At 36.0% G+C, this 17,476-nt stretch overlaps 1 protein-coding gene across 1 annotated transcript in view; it reads left to right on the top strand.

Annotated features, from left to right (window-relative positions):
* The window catches only part of BCKDHB (branched chain keto acid dehydrogenase E1 subunit beta), a gene marked incomplete at its 5' end in the record, with an annotated part of 229,743 nt that extends 212,643 nt beyond the window's left edge, over positions 1 to 17,100 (top strand). The window contains 2 exons of the mRNA XM_079716325.1: positions 13,523 to 13,669; positions 16,969 to 17,100. Coding sequence (XP_079572451.1) covers positions 13,523 to 13,663 — 141 coding nt within the window. The 3' untranslated portion in view covers positions 13,664 to 13,669; positions 16,969 to 17,100. The remainder of the gene's footprint in view (positions 1 to 13,522; positions 13,670 to 16,968) is intronic.
* Positions 17,101 to 17,476: the final 376 nt, after the last annotated feature.

The raw sequence follows: 17,476 nt of genomic DNA, 5'->3' as shown, positions 1-17,476 counted from the left end.
CAGATGCCTACTCTGTGTCAGGCATTGTACCTCTAATACCATGGGCTGTGAAAACCAGCGTACAGGATACTTTTCAATGGTGGTTTTCCCAAGGTAAAATGAGACACATCTTAAAGATTTAGCTATTGATGCCTGAGCCAGTGAAGACAACTTCGTACCTCCTTAAATAAGAGGGAGATGTATGTAACTTAATAAATGTAATCAATATATGCATTACCTTGCACAGTAATAATTACGTATCTGGAGACAGCCACAGATAAGAAATAGAACTATTGAAATATGTGCTTCTTTTAAGAACCCTCCAAGAGCTGCATGGAAGCCTGTTGTGTTCTTGCTGTCAGTTTTGCTTTCGACATGTCATTTGGTCTCTGGAAACCTGACTTTCTTCTTCTGCCTGGACCCCCACACTATAACGTGTTCCAGCTGTAACATCCTTAGATTACTTATGCCACAGAGTTTTACTGTGTTTTGAAACTGAACTGGAGTACAATGGCTGATTTCACTATTTTTTGCATTTATTTACAAAGCTGCATTCTAGGGAAATAATTCAGTCAGCAAAGATATTTGTTTTGCACAAAAAGTGGTCATTTCAGTCTTGAAACTAGTTCATGTTGTTATCACCACAGAAAAGGAAACCGTTTTTTTTTTGTTTGTTTGTTTGTTTTTCAGAATAGTCGGGTTCAGAGCTGTTGCTTATTGATAGGGGAAGGGCAGTTGCCATAGCAACCTAACAGCCTCTGGAGGGAATGTGGTCATGGCCTTAAGCATCCGGCAACCCACCCAGTTTGGAGAGCCCCTCTGAAAAGAATTTCCTTTCATGGAAATGGAATTACTGAAATAAAAAGAGTTGAATTTCTGTAGCTCAGATGTGTCCGTAGGTTCGTGTTGCACACTTACTGTAATGAAAAGCAAAGCATTCATTAGTTGTGTACATACACAAATGAGACGTAGGAGGACACATCAAACAGTAAACTGCTTGTGACTATGGATGACTTTGTGTTTTGCTTCTTTTGTTTTGCACATGTTAACTTTTAAGAAATAAATGTTATTTTACAAACCTTAAGAAAAAAGCATTTATAATGAACACAGTATATGGGATTTTCTTCAGGAATGAGGTTCAATCTATTGCATGTCCATTATTCCCTAAATAGGCTCTCAAACACCCAAAGCCACCTTTTTTCACGTGAGCTACAGAGCTTGAAAGCCATTTCAACAAGATGCTGATGGAAAGTTTTTATCAACATTTGGGGCACTCAGTGAGTGTTCTTAGGTGGAGGAAACTCATGGCATGTAGAAATCTGTTCAAGCTGTGCTGAGTGAAACAAGTGACTTAATACTCTCATCTAACCCTCATGTAACAGGAACAGAAACCGGCAATCGGTGGGTCTGCCTCCAGAATTGCTCGCAGGGCAGATTGATGTGTGAACACTATATTTACAGGACCAAAACCCCACTACATTTGCTCTGCGGCTGTGTTTAATGGCTATCAGTTTGGCACATGGCATGATTATTTTGGAGAGAGAATAGACGCTTCAGATTTCCTTTTGGCAATTCTGGAGTCACTGAAATACCTACTGCTGAAGTGAATCATATGAACTTAATTAGATTTGCTACATCATTAGCATTTGAGGAAACCTAAGGAAAATCCTTGTGCCTTGGTGATTGGTTAGGTCAAATAGAAGCACGCTTATTGAGGGGGCTGGAAATTGAAAAAGATGAAATTCTAATGCCTCATAACCCAGATATATTCTCTACATAAATCATTTTTTAATCCAGCTGTCAAAGTGATACTTTCCCAGGGAATGACCAAAATGCTTGTCTCAGACCACTGGGACCTCTCTGCTTCCAGGCACAGGGATGGACTCCTCTGCACACGGTCAAGCCCACTTGATGGCATGTGTGTGTGGACAACGAGCTTTACACCTAGAGTGAGAGCTCACGGCAGGCTATTTAATAGACACCCCAGGGCCAGCTGGGCAGGCTGTGCCGGTAACCACTAATTGAAGTTGGCAGACCTCATACCACACTTAAATCTACATTTTAACTTTAAGGTGAACTTCATTGCAATGTATTGTCTGTTGTTTTCATTGCAGGAAAAGAACTTAATTTTCTTCCCAAAAGGCATTTCTTTAAATGCTCCAGAAATTTTCTTCTGTACTTTGGATTCTGCAAAGTGACTTACTCGTGGAGAAGAGCCATAAAATATTTACTGTGAGGAGAGGATTGCATTTTGTATTCCAATTTCAGTTAAGGCTAGGCTACAACCTGTAATCTATGTTTATCGAAACCATTTTTCTAATCTACCAAAAAGCCGTCACATTCTTTACCAAATGACTTAGCCACCTAAGTTCATCTAGATGTTATCAGCGATAGGGAAGTAAATGAAAGCAAGCAAATTTAATTTCCTGGTGAAGCACTTGAATGATTTTTTTTTTAACTTTTAGAAGAAGAAACTTTAAACGTACAGCCTACCATCGATTGAACATACAGTTTTTCCTGAAAATTCAGGATCAGCTTCAGAACCCCAAAGTGGCAGCTCCTGCTCTGCACTCAAGCAAGTTGCTGGTAATTAACTAGAAACAAGTTCCAATCTTGTCCCCTACACCTTCCCCTCAGTGTCTCCCCAGTGAGTACATAAAAGACGCAAAACCTATCCATCCGAGCTTTAACCTCCAGTAACTCTAATTAAACAGACCCTTCTATTCCTCCCCGCCCCCTCCAAGGCACTAAACTGCTAAGCTTTTTATTAAAACTGAAAAAACAAAATCTTGATTGGAATTGACGTGAATGAGCAGACAATTTCACCAGTTTCTCTTTCCCGGGTATAATGGTAGCCCAGGATACAAATTTTACCTTGTATCCAAACAAGACTCTTTTGCCCACTTTCAAAGTCTTGCAGTGCGCTCAAGGGTAACCAGGCCAGCTGGTTCAAATACCGCCAGGGCTGCATCTACCTGTGTGACCTCGGTCACCTCATTTAACCTTTATCAGCCTTGGCGCCTCACTTGCTGCCACCACCTAGGCTAGTTGAAAGGATTAAGTGAGATGATATACATAATTATACTTGTTTATTATTAAAAAAGAACATCTCTTGGTTATTATTTAGTGAATCTCTGGCTTTTCTGTTCTCTGTCTACATGTACATACTCCTTTTCCTGAACCTGTAGGCATAAGGACACACACATTTTTTTTCCTGTAGCTTCTGCGTTGTTTCTTAGGATATTCGTCACGCATTGCTTAAAGACAAAATTATTTTTCTGTGTCCATGTGTGCTTGTGCACATCGTTATCTGTGATATATGACAAATAGAGAATCTCATGTGATCTCTTTGGGGGATCAGTGCTATGTGTCTTAGCCTGGTGCCTAATTGAGGGACCTGATTAAATTTTTATATAGTTCAGCTCCAAGTAAGGAGATAAAAAATAGTATGTAAATGCTCTGGTCCATTCAAATAAAATATGTGAACGTCACCTATTTATAGAAACTATATAAATGTAGTTCATCAAAATGTACTAATGAGCAGTATCTCTGGGCATTTCTAATATTAAATTTTTGCACTTAACTATAAAAGTAACCAGAACCAGGTCTCAGTTACTAACTACGCCTTCATTAGTGTATTTATGGTTTAATCAGGCTTGTTAGAAATTTGTCCACACTGAGCATACAGTACAGACTTTGTGAGAATATGTGCAGAATTGGGTTCATCTCATCAGCCTACAATTTATACAAAGTTGGAAGTAGAAAAGGGGATGTGCATTATCCCCCTAATTCTCAAATATCTGGATTCTTGAAATTTCAACATGAAAATGTGTGTATGCAAATGTATAGACATTCAACCTGAAAAGCTTCTTTGCAAGAAATATTAACCAACTGTAAAGGTAGAAACATACATATGTAAATACAGTAAAGAAGAAAATATATTTTGGATTCTGTATTATATTTTTATTGGATGCAGACCATAATTACAATGGCTAGATTTGTTTTAAGGAATAGGTTAAACTCATCATATTAGCAAAAGTTATCTGCAAATAAATAATGAGAGCTCTTATAGGTCTTTTCTTTACTCAGTCAGAGGTTCCTGCCAGAAGCTTGTTTGCTTTGTTAATTTGTTCAATTATTAAACTTTGAGAATGCTACTACTACTGGGATCTACTTAACAAGTTTGGGAATAAACCTCCCTAATAATTGATGGTAGCCTAAAACATTTATTTCTGTGCTTTTCTTATTAAAATTGCAGTGATCTGGTGAACAGAATTAAACTGCTGAAAAATAACTTGGTCTGATTTATTCATTCAGCAAAACCGAGCTTAAAGGCTGTGTTGCTATGGCACCCAAGATTAACTTAAAAAAAAAAAGTATGCTTAATTTCAGTAAAAACATTGACACATCTCTTTTGGCATTATGTAGATAAAATAGAGTTGATTTTTCCTTGTTTTTTTTACATTTAGAAAGTTGTTTTAGCATTCTTTTAAACATAAACTAGAAATTTAACATATTTAAAGAGTAAGAGAAAACAGTAAAGAAAAACCCTTTATACTGTAGCAAAAGAGAATCATTTGTAAAATAGCAAATATTTTAGCCCTCTTTTTTTTTTTCTTTTTATCCCGCTTCTTAAACTTTTTAGAAAGATGGTGCCAGATGGGGGAAGTCACTCTATTCCAGTAGTTTTGTTTTATAATTAGTCTTGAAACTTAAAAAAATAGGTTGCAAAATTGGGACAGTGACAAATCCTACTAGAAGTTTTCTGAGTGCAGGTTCAATCCCCCAGACTCTAAAAGAATATATTTTCTATGCCATGAAACAAAGGAATCATCAGGTCGCTTTAGCTAGAATTGATTTCTGCCTTCTGAGCACCATTTGGTGTTGTGAGAATACTATACAAAGAATTTTGTTGCAGAACAAGCAGAAAAATTGAATGCTTTGTAGGATCATCAAAAGTTGCTTTACAGGAGCATTTAAAATTTCCTAGTGCCAAGCAAAGCAAAAATCCTACCTTACAGAGAGCGATTTGTTCATGAGACGACCCAGTGCTGCTACTCGCTTATGTTTATCATTATGCATTCACATTCTAGGGAAATTCCACTTTCAAACTTTGCTGCCGTGTGGATGCTTTCTTCTATAGAAAGAATTTTGAACTATAAAATTTGACCAGCTTCGGCATCTGTGGAAATTTGAGAGCATTGCCTTTTTTTTTCCCTCTCTATTGAATGCAAAGTGTTTTAACAAAAGCATTGTAGCCACAGTACATATTAAATGTCCAAATCTGCACATAGTGTATCTCAAAAGAATTTAGACTTTTAACTTTTTAAAATGTGTTATAGGAAGATTTAATGAAGAAATGATTTTTTTTTTTAGCTTTCAGTTGAAAATGGTGAGGCTGCTTCAGGTCATAGCCCAAGACTGTATCTAGGGGAAAGTTTGAAAACAGAACCAAACCAAAATGGTTTGGATGAGGTGCTAGTTTTAACTTTATGATTGCTAATTTATTGTTTATGAAAAATTAAAATGAGTTAATATTCGTAAAATATTTAATACAGTCCCTGGGCCAAAATGAGCACTATGTACTTTTTTAAAAAGTGATTTCTGATAAGATTATAAATTATAGAAAGAAGTTGTCACTTGCTTTCACTTATTTCTGATTTTAAAATAGTGAAATTTATTTACATAATAAATTATTGACTTTAATGTTAAATTTTGATTTTAAAATTTGTTCCACCTCAGTTTCTACAGTAATATAGAATTAATGTATAGAGATTCATAGATAATTTTATATTAAGATTTTGTATATTCTGACACAGCTGTTGAATTTGAACCATGAATCATTTCTATTTATGTTTTAATATCATTCTCCAACTTTGTGTTAGGTAGCTAGACTGTATCCAGGGAAACCCATTTAGATCAGAAATAGTATTTCTGTCTAACTTCAGAAAAGAGGCTTCCATTTTAAAAATGGAGTTTGAATTTAAATGACTATCCTAACTGAGAATTCAGTTCCATTCTTTAACTAGCTGAAAGAAATCTTGGAAAACAAAAATTGTACCAAATTGCCAGGAATTTGCATTAAAGAGGAAGAATTGGACTTTTTTTTTTAAGTCAGCAGCCATTGAAGATATTCTAGTGAAGTTAAGTAATAGAGATCTTAGCTTTTAATTTAGTCAAGATTATGATTATAAATGAAAGCTTTGCTGAAATAATTGGGATTGACTATAATGTTTTAGGTGCTATACAAATCTGGATGAAATTATATTATTCATATACTGTCTTATTTAGTTTTATTGTTTCAACTGTGTCTTAAAAGTAAGAGACCTCATATCAACAAGTGTTTGCATCTCATGTGCATGGTGTTAGAAAAATAAAATAAACATAGCTGTAATGATGGGGGAAGTATCCTGTTAGTTTGGAGGTAAATTAGGGACTCTGCTGTCTGAAGAATAAATTTCATAGGTCTGTGCTATATACAAAATTGGTACAGACGTAAAATGTATATTTTAAGCTCTGTTTTAAAAACACGATACCTTCTGTTTAAACCATTAGCTTAAACGAAACATTTTATTTTACATTAGTAAAGTTGTATTTATTTAATTCAGCAATGAAATTAATTTGGAGTTGTTGGCACAGTGCCTTCACAGGTTTCTGTGACTCATTTGTCATTCAAGACACCAGCATCATTTTTTCCTCGTCTGCTGAAACATGTTTTGGCCGTGGGCAAGTGTTCATGGTAGATTTAGTACAAATTTTCTCTGATAATATTTGGAAACTGGGTGATGTCTAACCTTGCGTAAATAACTAGGACTAATCAACTTAAAATCAAAATGTAAGTCTCTAAGTTCATGGACTTTAAAGCTATCAAACATGCATCATTTTGGTATATTAATTTAGTTTTTCTCATAATATTTTGGTTTAACTCTTGCTCTGCTCATTATGATTCCTAGACAAAGAATTGCATTTAGAAGCAAAACCTATTGTTTATTGTTAAATAATAACAAGGACTGAATGGTATTGGTTTAAAACTTCACAAATCACTTAAAGCTATTTCTTAATGTTTTTCCTAGAGAAGAAATGATAACTCTATGATCTATGTGTCTTGTTCAGTGCTTGTTACGTTTATAGTTTAATTTACCCTCACTCCCAACGCCCTCTTAGAAACAAAATGTATTCTCCTAGTTTAAATGCATTATGGTGGCGTAATAATTATTATGTGATATAACCTGGACCTTTTTGTTTGCCAAGTAATTTAAAAATCAGTTTTCTGAGTTATTACTTTGAAATTAAGTTGTGGATTGATGTTTCTCATTATTCCAAGAAGGAACATAAAATCTGGATTTATCAGATAATCTTATAGGCAATGTATTTTGACTTTGATGTGTTTCTCATTGCAGTGACCTGCATTTCTGACTTTCCATTAAATGTTTAGGAACATTAGTTGAATAGTTTTTCAGGAAAGTGAAAGGGATTCATCATCCTGTATCAACTATAAGAAAGTAGAAACATATATGAAAGATCTAAATTTTCTTATCTCACTTTCAACTTCACAATTTTCCAACTCGAGACGCTATGTAGTCTTATGCAATGGGCTGTATCCAACTTTCCGTCATTAGGAGGAGTGAAAAAAATTATTCCAAAATTGTTCTTAGAAAGAAATCTGAGTCTGAAATTGCCTTGAATTAAAAAACAGAAAACAAACGACTGCTTTAAAAATAAATCAAATGATATTTTATGGGCTTTATTCTTGACCTTTTTGAAGTGTGTGTGCCTCGATTATATTCAGTTATCTTTTGGGCTCTTTTACTTGGAAGCTTCCTGTAACTGACTGACAGGCTACTTTTCTATAGTAGCAATGCTTGGAAATTAAGTTCTTTCCATGGGAATGGGGGGATGGGGTGGATTTTTTAACCATTTCTGGAGCTTCTGACTTCCTGATCTGGCCACACTTATTAACCTGTCATTCTAGGCCCAGGAACTGGCAGTAAGTGTGTAGGCTCCCTGCTCCGCACCAGGGGGCAGCACCAGATCCTGCCTTTCACTGGATGCAGCCTGGCTCCTTCAGTAACTTCAGTGGTCTCCACCCTCCTTCCTCATACAGCACTTAAACTTGTTTTGGTATTTTCTTGCATTTTTTTAAGGCTCAGTAAGTGTCCAGTAAATGGTAGCTGTCAGGCACTGTGTCACAATGGATATTACTTCTCAGTGTTGACTGTTCTGTATACCAGAATCTTGTCTTCAATGATGATTTGAGCTATCATTTCAGATACCTTGTGTTTATTAGAACTTGAAAAATCTTAAGAGGGAAACAAAGACCTAGCAATTATTAGGTCAATTATACTTCAAAAACAAACAAACAAACAAACAAACTCATAGAAAATGAGATCAGATTTGTGGTTACCAGAGACAGGGGTTGCGGGGAGGGGGAATTGGATGAAGGTGGTCAAAATATACAAACTTCCAGTTATAAAATAAATAGTACTAGGGATTCGCTGTACAACATGATAAATATAATTAACACTGCTATTTGTTATATATGAAAGTTCTCTTCACAAGGAAAAATTTTTTTCTATTTTGTTAATTTTGTATCTACATGAGATGATAGATGTTCACTAAACTTATGGTGATAATCATTTCATGATGTATGTGAGTCAAATCATTATGCTGGACACCTTAAACTTATACAGTGCTGTATGTCAATTACATCTCAGTAAAACTGGAAGAAAAAAACCCTTGCAATTATTGAGCACTACGGTATGTCAGGCATGAAAGCAGGTACTTCTCATGGGCTGCTGCTGCCCAAGCTAGAGATGCAAAAAGGCAAGGTAACAACAGAGTCACGAAGCAATAGAATATCACAAGGACAGATGGGTTAGAAGTGGATTTATTTAGAGAGAAAAACACTCCACAGACAGAGTGTGGGCCATCTCAGAAGGTAAGAAAAGGCACAAGGACAGAATTTGTAATACTTCTCTTTTGCTGTTGACTAAACAGAGCCTTGGAGAGGTTAAATCCTAGTAGAACAAAGATTCCTTTCAGATAGAATTCCAAATTCCATGCTGTATCAATTATATTATACAGCCTTGCCATAAAAACAAGAAAAAGATTTGTTGAGAGTGACCGTAGCCACACTGCGGAATGCTGGAGGCTGATTTCAGTGATGTGACTCCTGTGACACGGTGACAGGAGAATTTATGGCTGATGTCCTTAAAACTTTCATGGGGAAATGAGGCTAAGTGTTGAGACGTCTTGAGCGATCCCATGAAAGCCCTAACTTAGATACATTTACATACACATGTAATAACATATAACCTGTGTTACATTCACCAAAACATACGGATAAATGCAATACTTAATTTTTTGTGTGATGAGGACTGTTAAGATCTACTCTCTTAGCAGCTTGCAAATTTGCAATACAGTGTTATTAACTTCAGTTGATATTAAGTACACTTAATTTTTAAAGCCTATCAGTAATATTTTGTCTTAATCATGGATCCTATTTTATTAATTTTTATTTATTTCTATTTTCATCTGCTAGAAAATTTACAGGATCTCTGTCGTCCGCAATTTCTCCAAGATACTTAAAATTTTATTTTGTTTTGTTACAGAAAATCGGCAAATAGAGAATTTTTCTTTTGCCTGGGTCTATGATTTTTTTATTTGAAATTGTTATTTCACATTGTTTGCTTCCTTTTCTGGTTATAACATGCACAGCAACCCAGATGGCTAATACATAAACAAGTTGAGTTATGCTTCTTTAAATTATTTAGGATAGCCTAGGAGTTTCCTGATACCCAGGACCATCTGTTTATTGCTCTATGTGTTACCTTCATGCTTAAGTGTGTGCTTTCAGCTTTTTCACGTCTTAAAGTCTACCTTCCTTATATACGTGGGAAAGGCTTCTTAGACCGAATTTAACCCTTTTGAGGCTCTGTTGTAAAACCTTAATCCCAGCTTGCCTTCCATTTTATTTTTATTTTTTCTTGTTATTGCTGTTCTCAGTAGTTGTGCTTCAAAATTTGCAGAACGAATGTAGTCAGGTTTGAGCCTTAACTTGGCTCTGTACGTAGCTTGTCAACCTTGGGCAAGTTCCTTCACCTTGGTTTCTTCATCTGTGAAATGGAATATAATACCTACCTCATAGATTTGTTAAAATGTTTAAATGAGATAAAATACAACTCATTTAGCACCACACCTGCTACATCATAAGTACGGGTTACTATTATTAACATATTTTGGAAAGAAAGTTCTCATACTTACAAAAAGACATATTCAGAAGTAAATTCAAATACCCTATATTAGAGTTTCATTCAAGGGTCTTTTGGAAGGAATATCTGTTTTTCTCAAAGCATCTGATTATTTATACCACAAGCACAGTATATGTAGGTGTTACTACCTGATTGATTTAGGGTTTACTTTCAGTTCTTCTCATTGGATCCAAGGTGAAACTTTGGACCATGAATAGCTGGAAGGAAGTTTCTCCTGGCACCTGGCTGGGTTCTCTTCTGTTGCCCCTGGTTACATGCTCCACTGTGATTTGCTCTGTAACCTCACCGTCCCATCTGTCATTGTTCTGTGTGGATTGAGCCCGTCCACATACAAGCTCCCCAGAGAGAGGCCAGAAACTGGTACTTCTCATCTTAGCCCCTGTGCTGGAGACCTACCTGCAATCCTCATGACAACCCTGTGGGTTAGGTAACTATTTATTCTGCATTTTATGCAGATTAATATTTCTGAATCAAAAATCGTCACAGTTTAAAAAATATAAGTGTACTTATGTGACCAATGGAAAAAAAGAATATGATGAATCTGGATTGTTTTGAAAATTCAGGGCATATGGTTGCTATAGTTATGGTGTCAAAATGTGGTATATAATGAAGAGAGATACTTTGTGCAGGATTAATCTGGTACATTGATCTATAAATCTGCCAATGAGTTTCAAATATTCCTTTTTCTCTGTGTGTGTGTGTGTGTGTGTGTGTGTGTGTATGTACAGCTTCTATATGAAAAAAACTGAGCTTGAACAAGGATGCCAGTTTTAATGGTTGCCCAAAGAAACATGTGGTCACACATAAATCATTCATATGTGAACCAGTTCAGTGGGAAGTAACTCTGTACAGCTGCTTGACCCAAACATCTTATTTCCAGTTGCTTTAAAAGAAGTTTTAACCAAGTCCGTGGAAAGAATAACTTGTCTCTTTAATATGCTTTAGATAGCAAAGCATTAAAATTTCATACTGTTTCCATAGGTTAGGGTATATCCTTATAAAACTGAATCATATATTCTTGAATTATCTTCCATGATTTTTATAATTACTTTTTATATATTTATATATAGTAATTTATAATAATTTAATTCCATATACCTTACAGTAATTGTTTCCAAATTAAGAAGATGCTATATATAAAATCACAAATTTGTGTTAACACAAAATAGGAACTTTTATCCACATAAGATGATTCTTCTTTTTACTCTTTACTTTTATATCAGTGCCAATTAATTACAAAAGTAATACTGTGTCACAAAAGCTCCAACAATACATATAAGGTACAAGTAGAGTCCTTTGTCACTTCCTTGTCACTCCCAGCCTCCAAGGGTGGCCTCTGTTGACAGTTCAAGTGTGACCTCACAGACCTTTTTCTATGCTCCTGCAAACATGTAGATGTATTCCTGTAGAGTGATTCTCACATTCTTGAGAAATTAGAAGCATTGCTGTTTAAAAACAAATTTTAGTTTGGTGATGTTGGTCATTCTGCTAAAAGGAGTGATTTTCACAAACACTGAAACATCATTTTGTCATAGGCCAGCTTTCCAGGGAACTAGTTAGAAAGAATAATATTTTATAACAGGTGTAAAATCAAAGGTATTTAAGGGAAATATTTTCCCCTGGCTTTTCTGTATTTTGCAGTGCCTGTTTGTGTATGAAGAATGCAGTTTTCAGGGGAGGCGGAAAAACAGCTTGTGTCAACTCAAGTAATAAACTGAGTTAATCCTAAATTGACAATTTAAATCCCTTTAAAATAACTTGTTTCAATCAAGAAACAGTCTACCCAATCTGTCATCTCTTTTGAGCTTATTAGTAGTGGAATTTCTCAGGTGACTCTTTAAAACTTTATGTCTGCAAGGTTCTCAAGTTATTGATGAAGATTTCCTGTTGCTGGGAAAACCAGCACTATTTGCTGTTGGATACTGTAAGTCGCAGTAGTCATTTTGGGGGCAGGGAGGGTGTGTAAAATGGCCAGCTGCTTCCCTTTGGAGCTGACTGTTCTGTTCCCAGGCCCTTTCTGCCCTGGTACACTTGTCACTGGGAGAAATATATACAGAAGATAGGGACTGAGCATCAGCATTCCTTTAAAAATTTCTGCTCAAATGAAATGTAAAAGTACAGTTAGTAAAATATGTAAGAAAATGTGGACCTTTCCAAAGCATTTGTGACACAAAGCAATGGAGAAAGTGGATGTGTAAACTCAAAGATGTGATTTCAGGTAATAGCCGTGAATGGTAATATCATTTTCCTAAGAATAGTTTAACCACATATCTCTTTTTAGATTTCTTTTAACTCTCTAAAAATTTTATTTTCAAATTTGAATTTGTCACTTGAATAACATTTTTTTTTTTCCCTGAAGATAACTTTCTACAGGGTCTCCTGTGGTCAGGATCTTACTTTTTTTAAAAATTAATTAATTAATTTTTTATTGAAGTACAGTTGATTTACTATGTAGTGTTAGTTTTAGGTTACAGCAAAGTGATTCAGTTATACATATGTATATATTCTTAGGGATCTTACATTTTTTTGAACCAGATCTCTAGCCTCCTGGAGTTCATAGTCTCTCAGGGAAGATAGATAATTGGGCAAACACAGTGGATTGTGCTGAGTTCAGTGCTGTGGGAGTTCAGGGCAGAAGCCTCTCCCTCATCAATGGTGCAGAGTTGGGGAGGTGCTGTCAAGGAAGGCTTCCTGGTGGAGGTGATTCCCAAGGTGATAGCTGAGAGATGTTCGCACATCAGTTGGGCAAAGAGAGGTAGTGGGCTTGGGGACTGTCAGTGTCTGCAAAACCTGGCTGTGAGAGAGACCTGAACATAGGCAAGTAACTGGTAGTTCAGTCTGGTTGCATAGAGTAATTATAAATATTTATTGTGAAAGTAATACATGTTTGTCCTATATAAAATTTGAAAAATTTAAGTAACAAGAGAAAACACTAATTTCAAGCTACAGAGTTTACTGTGAACATTTGTCATGATTTTGTCATACCTTACATTTATACGTGTACAACAGCCTGTTTGGTATAATTCTACTTTGTCTTAAGCAACAGATACGTATGTAGGCATAAAATGCATATACATATATGAAAACATATCTTAAGTAAAACTCAGATCAGGCCAAACATGCTATTTGTTACCTGCTTTTTTCACATTATAATATTATTATAATGTAAAAAAATTATAATGCCCCTGGATGCCATTGTATTTGAAAGTGAAATGTTTCATTTCTGTGAATAAAATATTTTTGAAGCTAACCATCTGGATTCTTCTCTGCAGGAAGAATGTTTCCTGAACCTGGAGGCTCCTATATCGAGGGTATGTGGGTACGACACGCCGTTCCCTCACATTTTTGAGCCGTTCTACATCCCAGACAAATGGAAGTGCTATGACGCCCTTCGAAAAATGATCAACTATTGACCACAGGTAAGTCTGCCCTGCGTTTCGAGAAAGTTGGTGAGTGTTCCTCACATTGACGTCCTGTTGATCAAGGAACAACCGTCATCATTGTGTTGTCTTTTCATAAATGGCAACTTCCTAAACGAAGTGTGGATTTCAGAAAAAAAAATGTGAATTTATAGTAGTATGTTTACATTTAATAGAAATATATCAAGCATATTCATTATCTGATTTCTATAAAACAAATACATGCACATGTTAACATTGAATAATCACTAGATGATGATGCCGTCTGCCATGATTGCAAATATACCGTACCCTGTTGGTCCAACTTTATCCTCATGTCTATATATTTTTATCGGCAATTTAAACTGTTCATGAATAGGGTTAATTTCTGTTATTTAAAGATGGCCCTCAGGCACCGTTAAATTGGACTCCAGTGATTTAAACTATATGATGATCCATAGCATTCTGAAATTTGCCCTCACGTTATCTTGAAACATGTTTGTTGAACAGGAAACCTATTTATTATGTATAAGGGAAATTGTTACTTAAAAAAAAAAAACCCAGCACCGTTACCATTCCCAGAACCTTTCTTGGCAGGTGAATGTTTTAAAATTATGGCTGATAAGTGACATTTATTCATTGTGATTTTCTAGGTCATGCTTTTCTGTCCCTCTAGCAGTGTTATTCTAGCAAAAATGAATACCATTTAAAGACTGTCAAGTTAGTTTTCAGGGCTTTAATATAGAAGATGCTATCGCCAATACACTGATTTATTTTACCTTTGGCATTTGTGAAATGGTTCAAAATGCGTAGATAGGGATTAAGTACTCTACATTTTAATATCTAGGTTGTCCAAATAATAATAATACATTTTGAAGAACCATGATCTTTGAAAGGAAAGGGAAGAATAGGCCTTATATAATAACATAGCCCATACTTTTTAAAGATTAGGAAATACTGTGATTCTTGAATTCTGTGTATGGGTAGTTAAGGCAGCTCACCTCAAACCAAAGAGAGAGATACCTTTACATTTGGGCACGTAGAGGAAATATTGCCCTCCATCCACCACTATGATCCCCACCTTTTTGTAGTTCTATTCTATCCTCTATTCTAAGGATATTGTCATAGGCATTAGTAGGGCCATTAGTCTACATGCCCCAGTATTCTCTCAGACATGCAGAGGTAGACACTGTATTTCTGATGTCCTCTTAATGTCTGTGAGAGCAGCTAGCTTCTACAGTCTCACTTAAGCCTGGTTAGAGGACTTCCTCACTTTTATGTCCATCTTGTTCCTTGCATGGACCATCCATAATGGTAAGTCAAGGTAGTACTCTGTGGCCATGTCCTTGTTGTTATTTTTAAAGTAATCTTTAGGTGCTGGTTTTAAATTTGGATATGTATTTCTTTTTGAACCTAAAAAAAACAAATTTAGACCCCTCATGAAAATACGATAGAAGAAGAGTAGCTCCTCTATGCTAAAAGTTACATACGGCATTAAAGAAAGTAGTCATGCAGTTGAGAAAATCTGTATTTAATTCACGGTGGCCAGAGTGTCTATAATCGTTATTGACTTCTTTTACAGAAAAACTGGAAGATTAGGACTAGATACGGGAATATTTTTCTGAATTTTTTTATATTTCCTTTTCTTGAAAATAGAGTTTTTATGAAATGAACCGACTTGGATATTGACTGAAAAATATGATTTAATTATTGTATTCACACATATGAATTGATAATTTCCATTAAGAGTTATTTCAGATTAATTTTTAAAACTATTCTGCATGGTAGGCTTATAAATTCCATTTAATTACGTCAGTAAATATTGAATGTGGGAAACTATTCAATAAAGCAAAAACGAGACTGTCTTCAGCTTGCGTCTCTTTTTTGTTTTTGCCCTTAGTAAAAAGAATTCTTGTCGCAGAGTAAAAGAGTGATGTAACTTGTTAATTCCATCTGAATGAAAGGGAAATGTTTAGAAATGCTGATTTTTCAACTTTATTGTATTTGGTTTCATTCTTTATGGCTAAGACAGTTGTATGTTGATGAAACTTCTGGAAGGATTTTCCTTGTTCTTCCCACTGGTCCCAACAAGGTGGTCTACTGAGGGGCATGCTCACTTTTTCTCCAGAGCGTGGTGAGGCAGGAAGGATCATCTTTGCTTCCGCTCTTTCTTTTTCTGGGAAGTGGACAGCCTGAGCCTGTCTTTTGTTATAAAATCATCAAGCTTTTGCTGCAGTGTTTTGGTTTTTTTGGCCACGATGTTGCAAAACAAATATTTTTTTCCATGTCCTGTATATTAATATGTAGCTAAAAAGAAAAACAGCATGAATAACAACATAAGGAGGAAGCCTCCTTGCTGGGGACTTGGTCAGGGCCTCTTGTATCTGACTAGGCCTTTCCCGCCCTTCACCATAGTGTAGACAACGGCCTCAGGGACCCCTTTGCAGAAGCCCTCACCCTCCGGCCCTGCCCTCAGAGGGGCTGCTCTCATCCCTGCCTTCCCTCCCATACACCCAAGAAGAGCTCTTCTCACCAGTTCCAGCTGAAAGATTCCTCCCCACACACACCCCGATAAAAATCAGAGAAATGGGGTCATGTAGTGTTTTCCTTTCTCTATAAACACTGGAAAAAATGGACATTTTTTTATGATTGCAAATGTGTATATTACTTTAAAACTACAGTTTAAAAAGTTGTGTCCTGTTTATTTTTATCAGATGTTTGGAGGAGCATATGGAAAGTGACATTTGTAGATTGCCAGAGACTTGGAGTAAAGTAAAGAAGGCACTTTGTAACAGATTCTGGAGAGCAGTGGCTAAAATAAACAAAGCTTTCCTTAGGGGTAAAAATAAAGCCCTGTCCTTGGTTTATAAAGAGAAACACCTGAACAGTATAGGATGGGAAAAGATGTACTTGTCAGCAATAAGTTTGGAAAAGATATAGGGAATCCATCTGGCTTATGATTCAGAACATTCTGAGTTGAAGACGCCAAAACTCAGTATGGACCTTGGCTTTGGCCTTCCCTCTCTGCTGAGGCTCTAGGCATCCTCGCAGGGAACCCTGTGCTCACATGGTCAGTCCAGCAGAGCAGGGAATATGTGCTGGTCATCCACATCTGGGCCGATAATGGGTTCTATGTGAACATATTTGGTTTAGTTGGACTTATTTTTTTAGTTGATATTATTTATGATTTCAGTTGAAGTTACTTGTTTTATTGCCATTGGTATCTTTTTAATACCATTTTAAAAATTCATTTGTTGTTGTAAGAATTTTCCCTTAGTTATTTTAATTTTATTTTCTTTAACTCTGTTTCCCTTCTCCAGTTAGCCCTGCAACGCCCACCAGTAAACCTTCCCTTCCAAAATAAAGAAGTTACAGTTCATGCTAAACTCGGTCTATGGTGCAAGACGTACATATACATCTAAATAATTGTCTTAAATAAAAGTTTTTTTTACATGAAATGAATTGTTCCATATTGTGAAAATAAGAAAATTGTGATGTGCTCCAAGGACAAAGAACAAGATAAACTCAAAGGGCCAATACTGCCTGAACAAAGAGTTACAGGACTTCTATCACTCTGTCACAATGTGACCACTGCCATGTCCCAGAGCCCTCCCAAGCAGCATGCCATGCCCCTTTCCCATCCCATATAAAGAAAGACATTTTCCCCATTTTTCTCCCGCTCAGCACACCGAAAGTATACATACTCTGCCCAGTTAGCAGATGACTCGCAGGTTCCCTGGCTATAAAAACAGACAAGCAACCCATGCCCAGTGTCGACTCTCCCTGGCTACCAGGAAGTCGGCCCGCTGTTCTTGCAGCAACTCTTTA

Source organism: Hyperoodon ampullatus, assembly GCF_949752795.1.
Source record: "Hyperoodon ampullatus genome assembly, chromosome: 12".
NCBI classification, from domain to species: domain Eukaryota; kingdom Metazoa; phylum Chordata; class Mammalia; order Artiodactyla; family Ziphiidae; genus Hyperoodon; species Hyperoodon ampullatus.
Note: the sequence above shows the minus strand (reverse complement) of the source record. Positions and strands in the feature narration are given on the sequence as shown.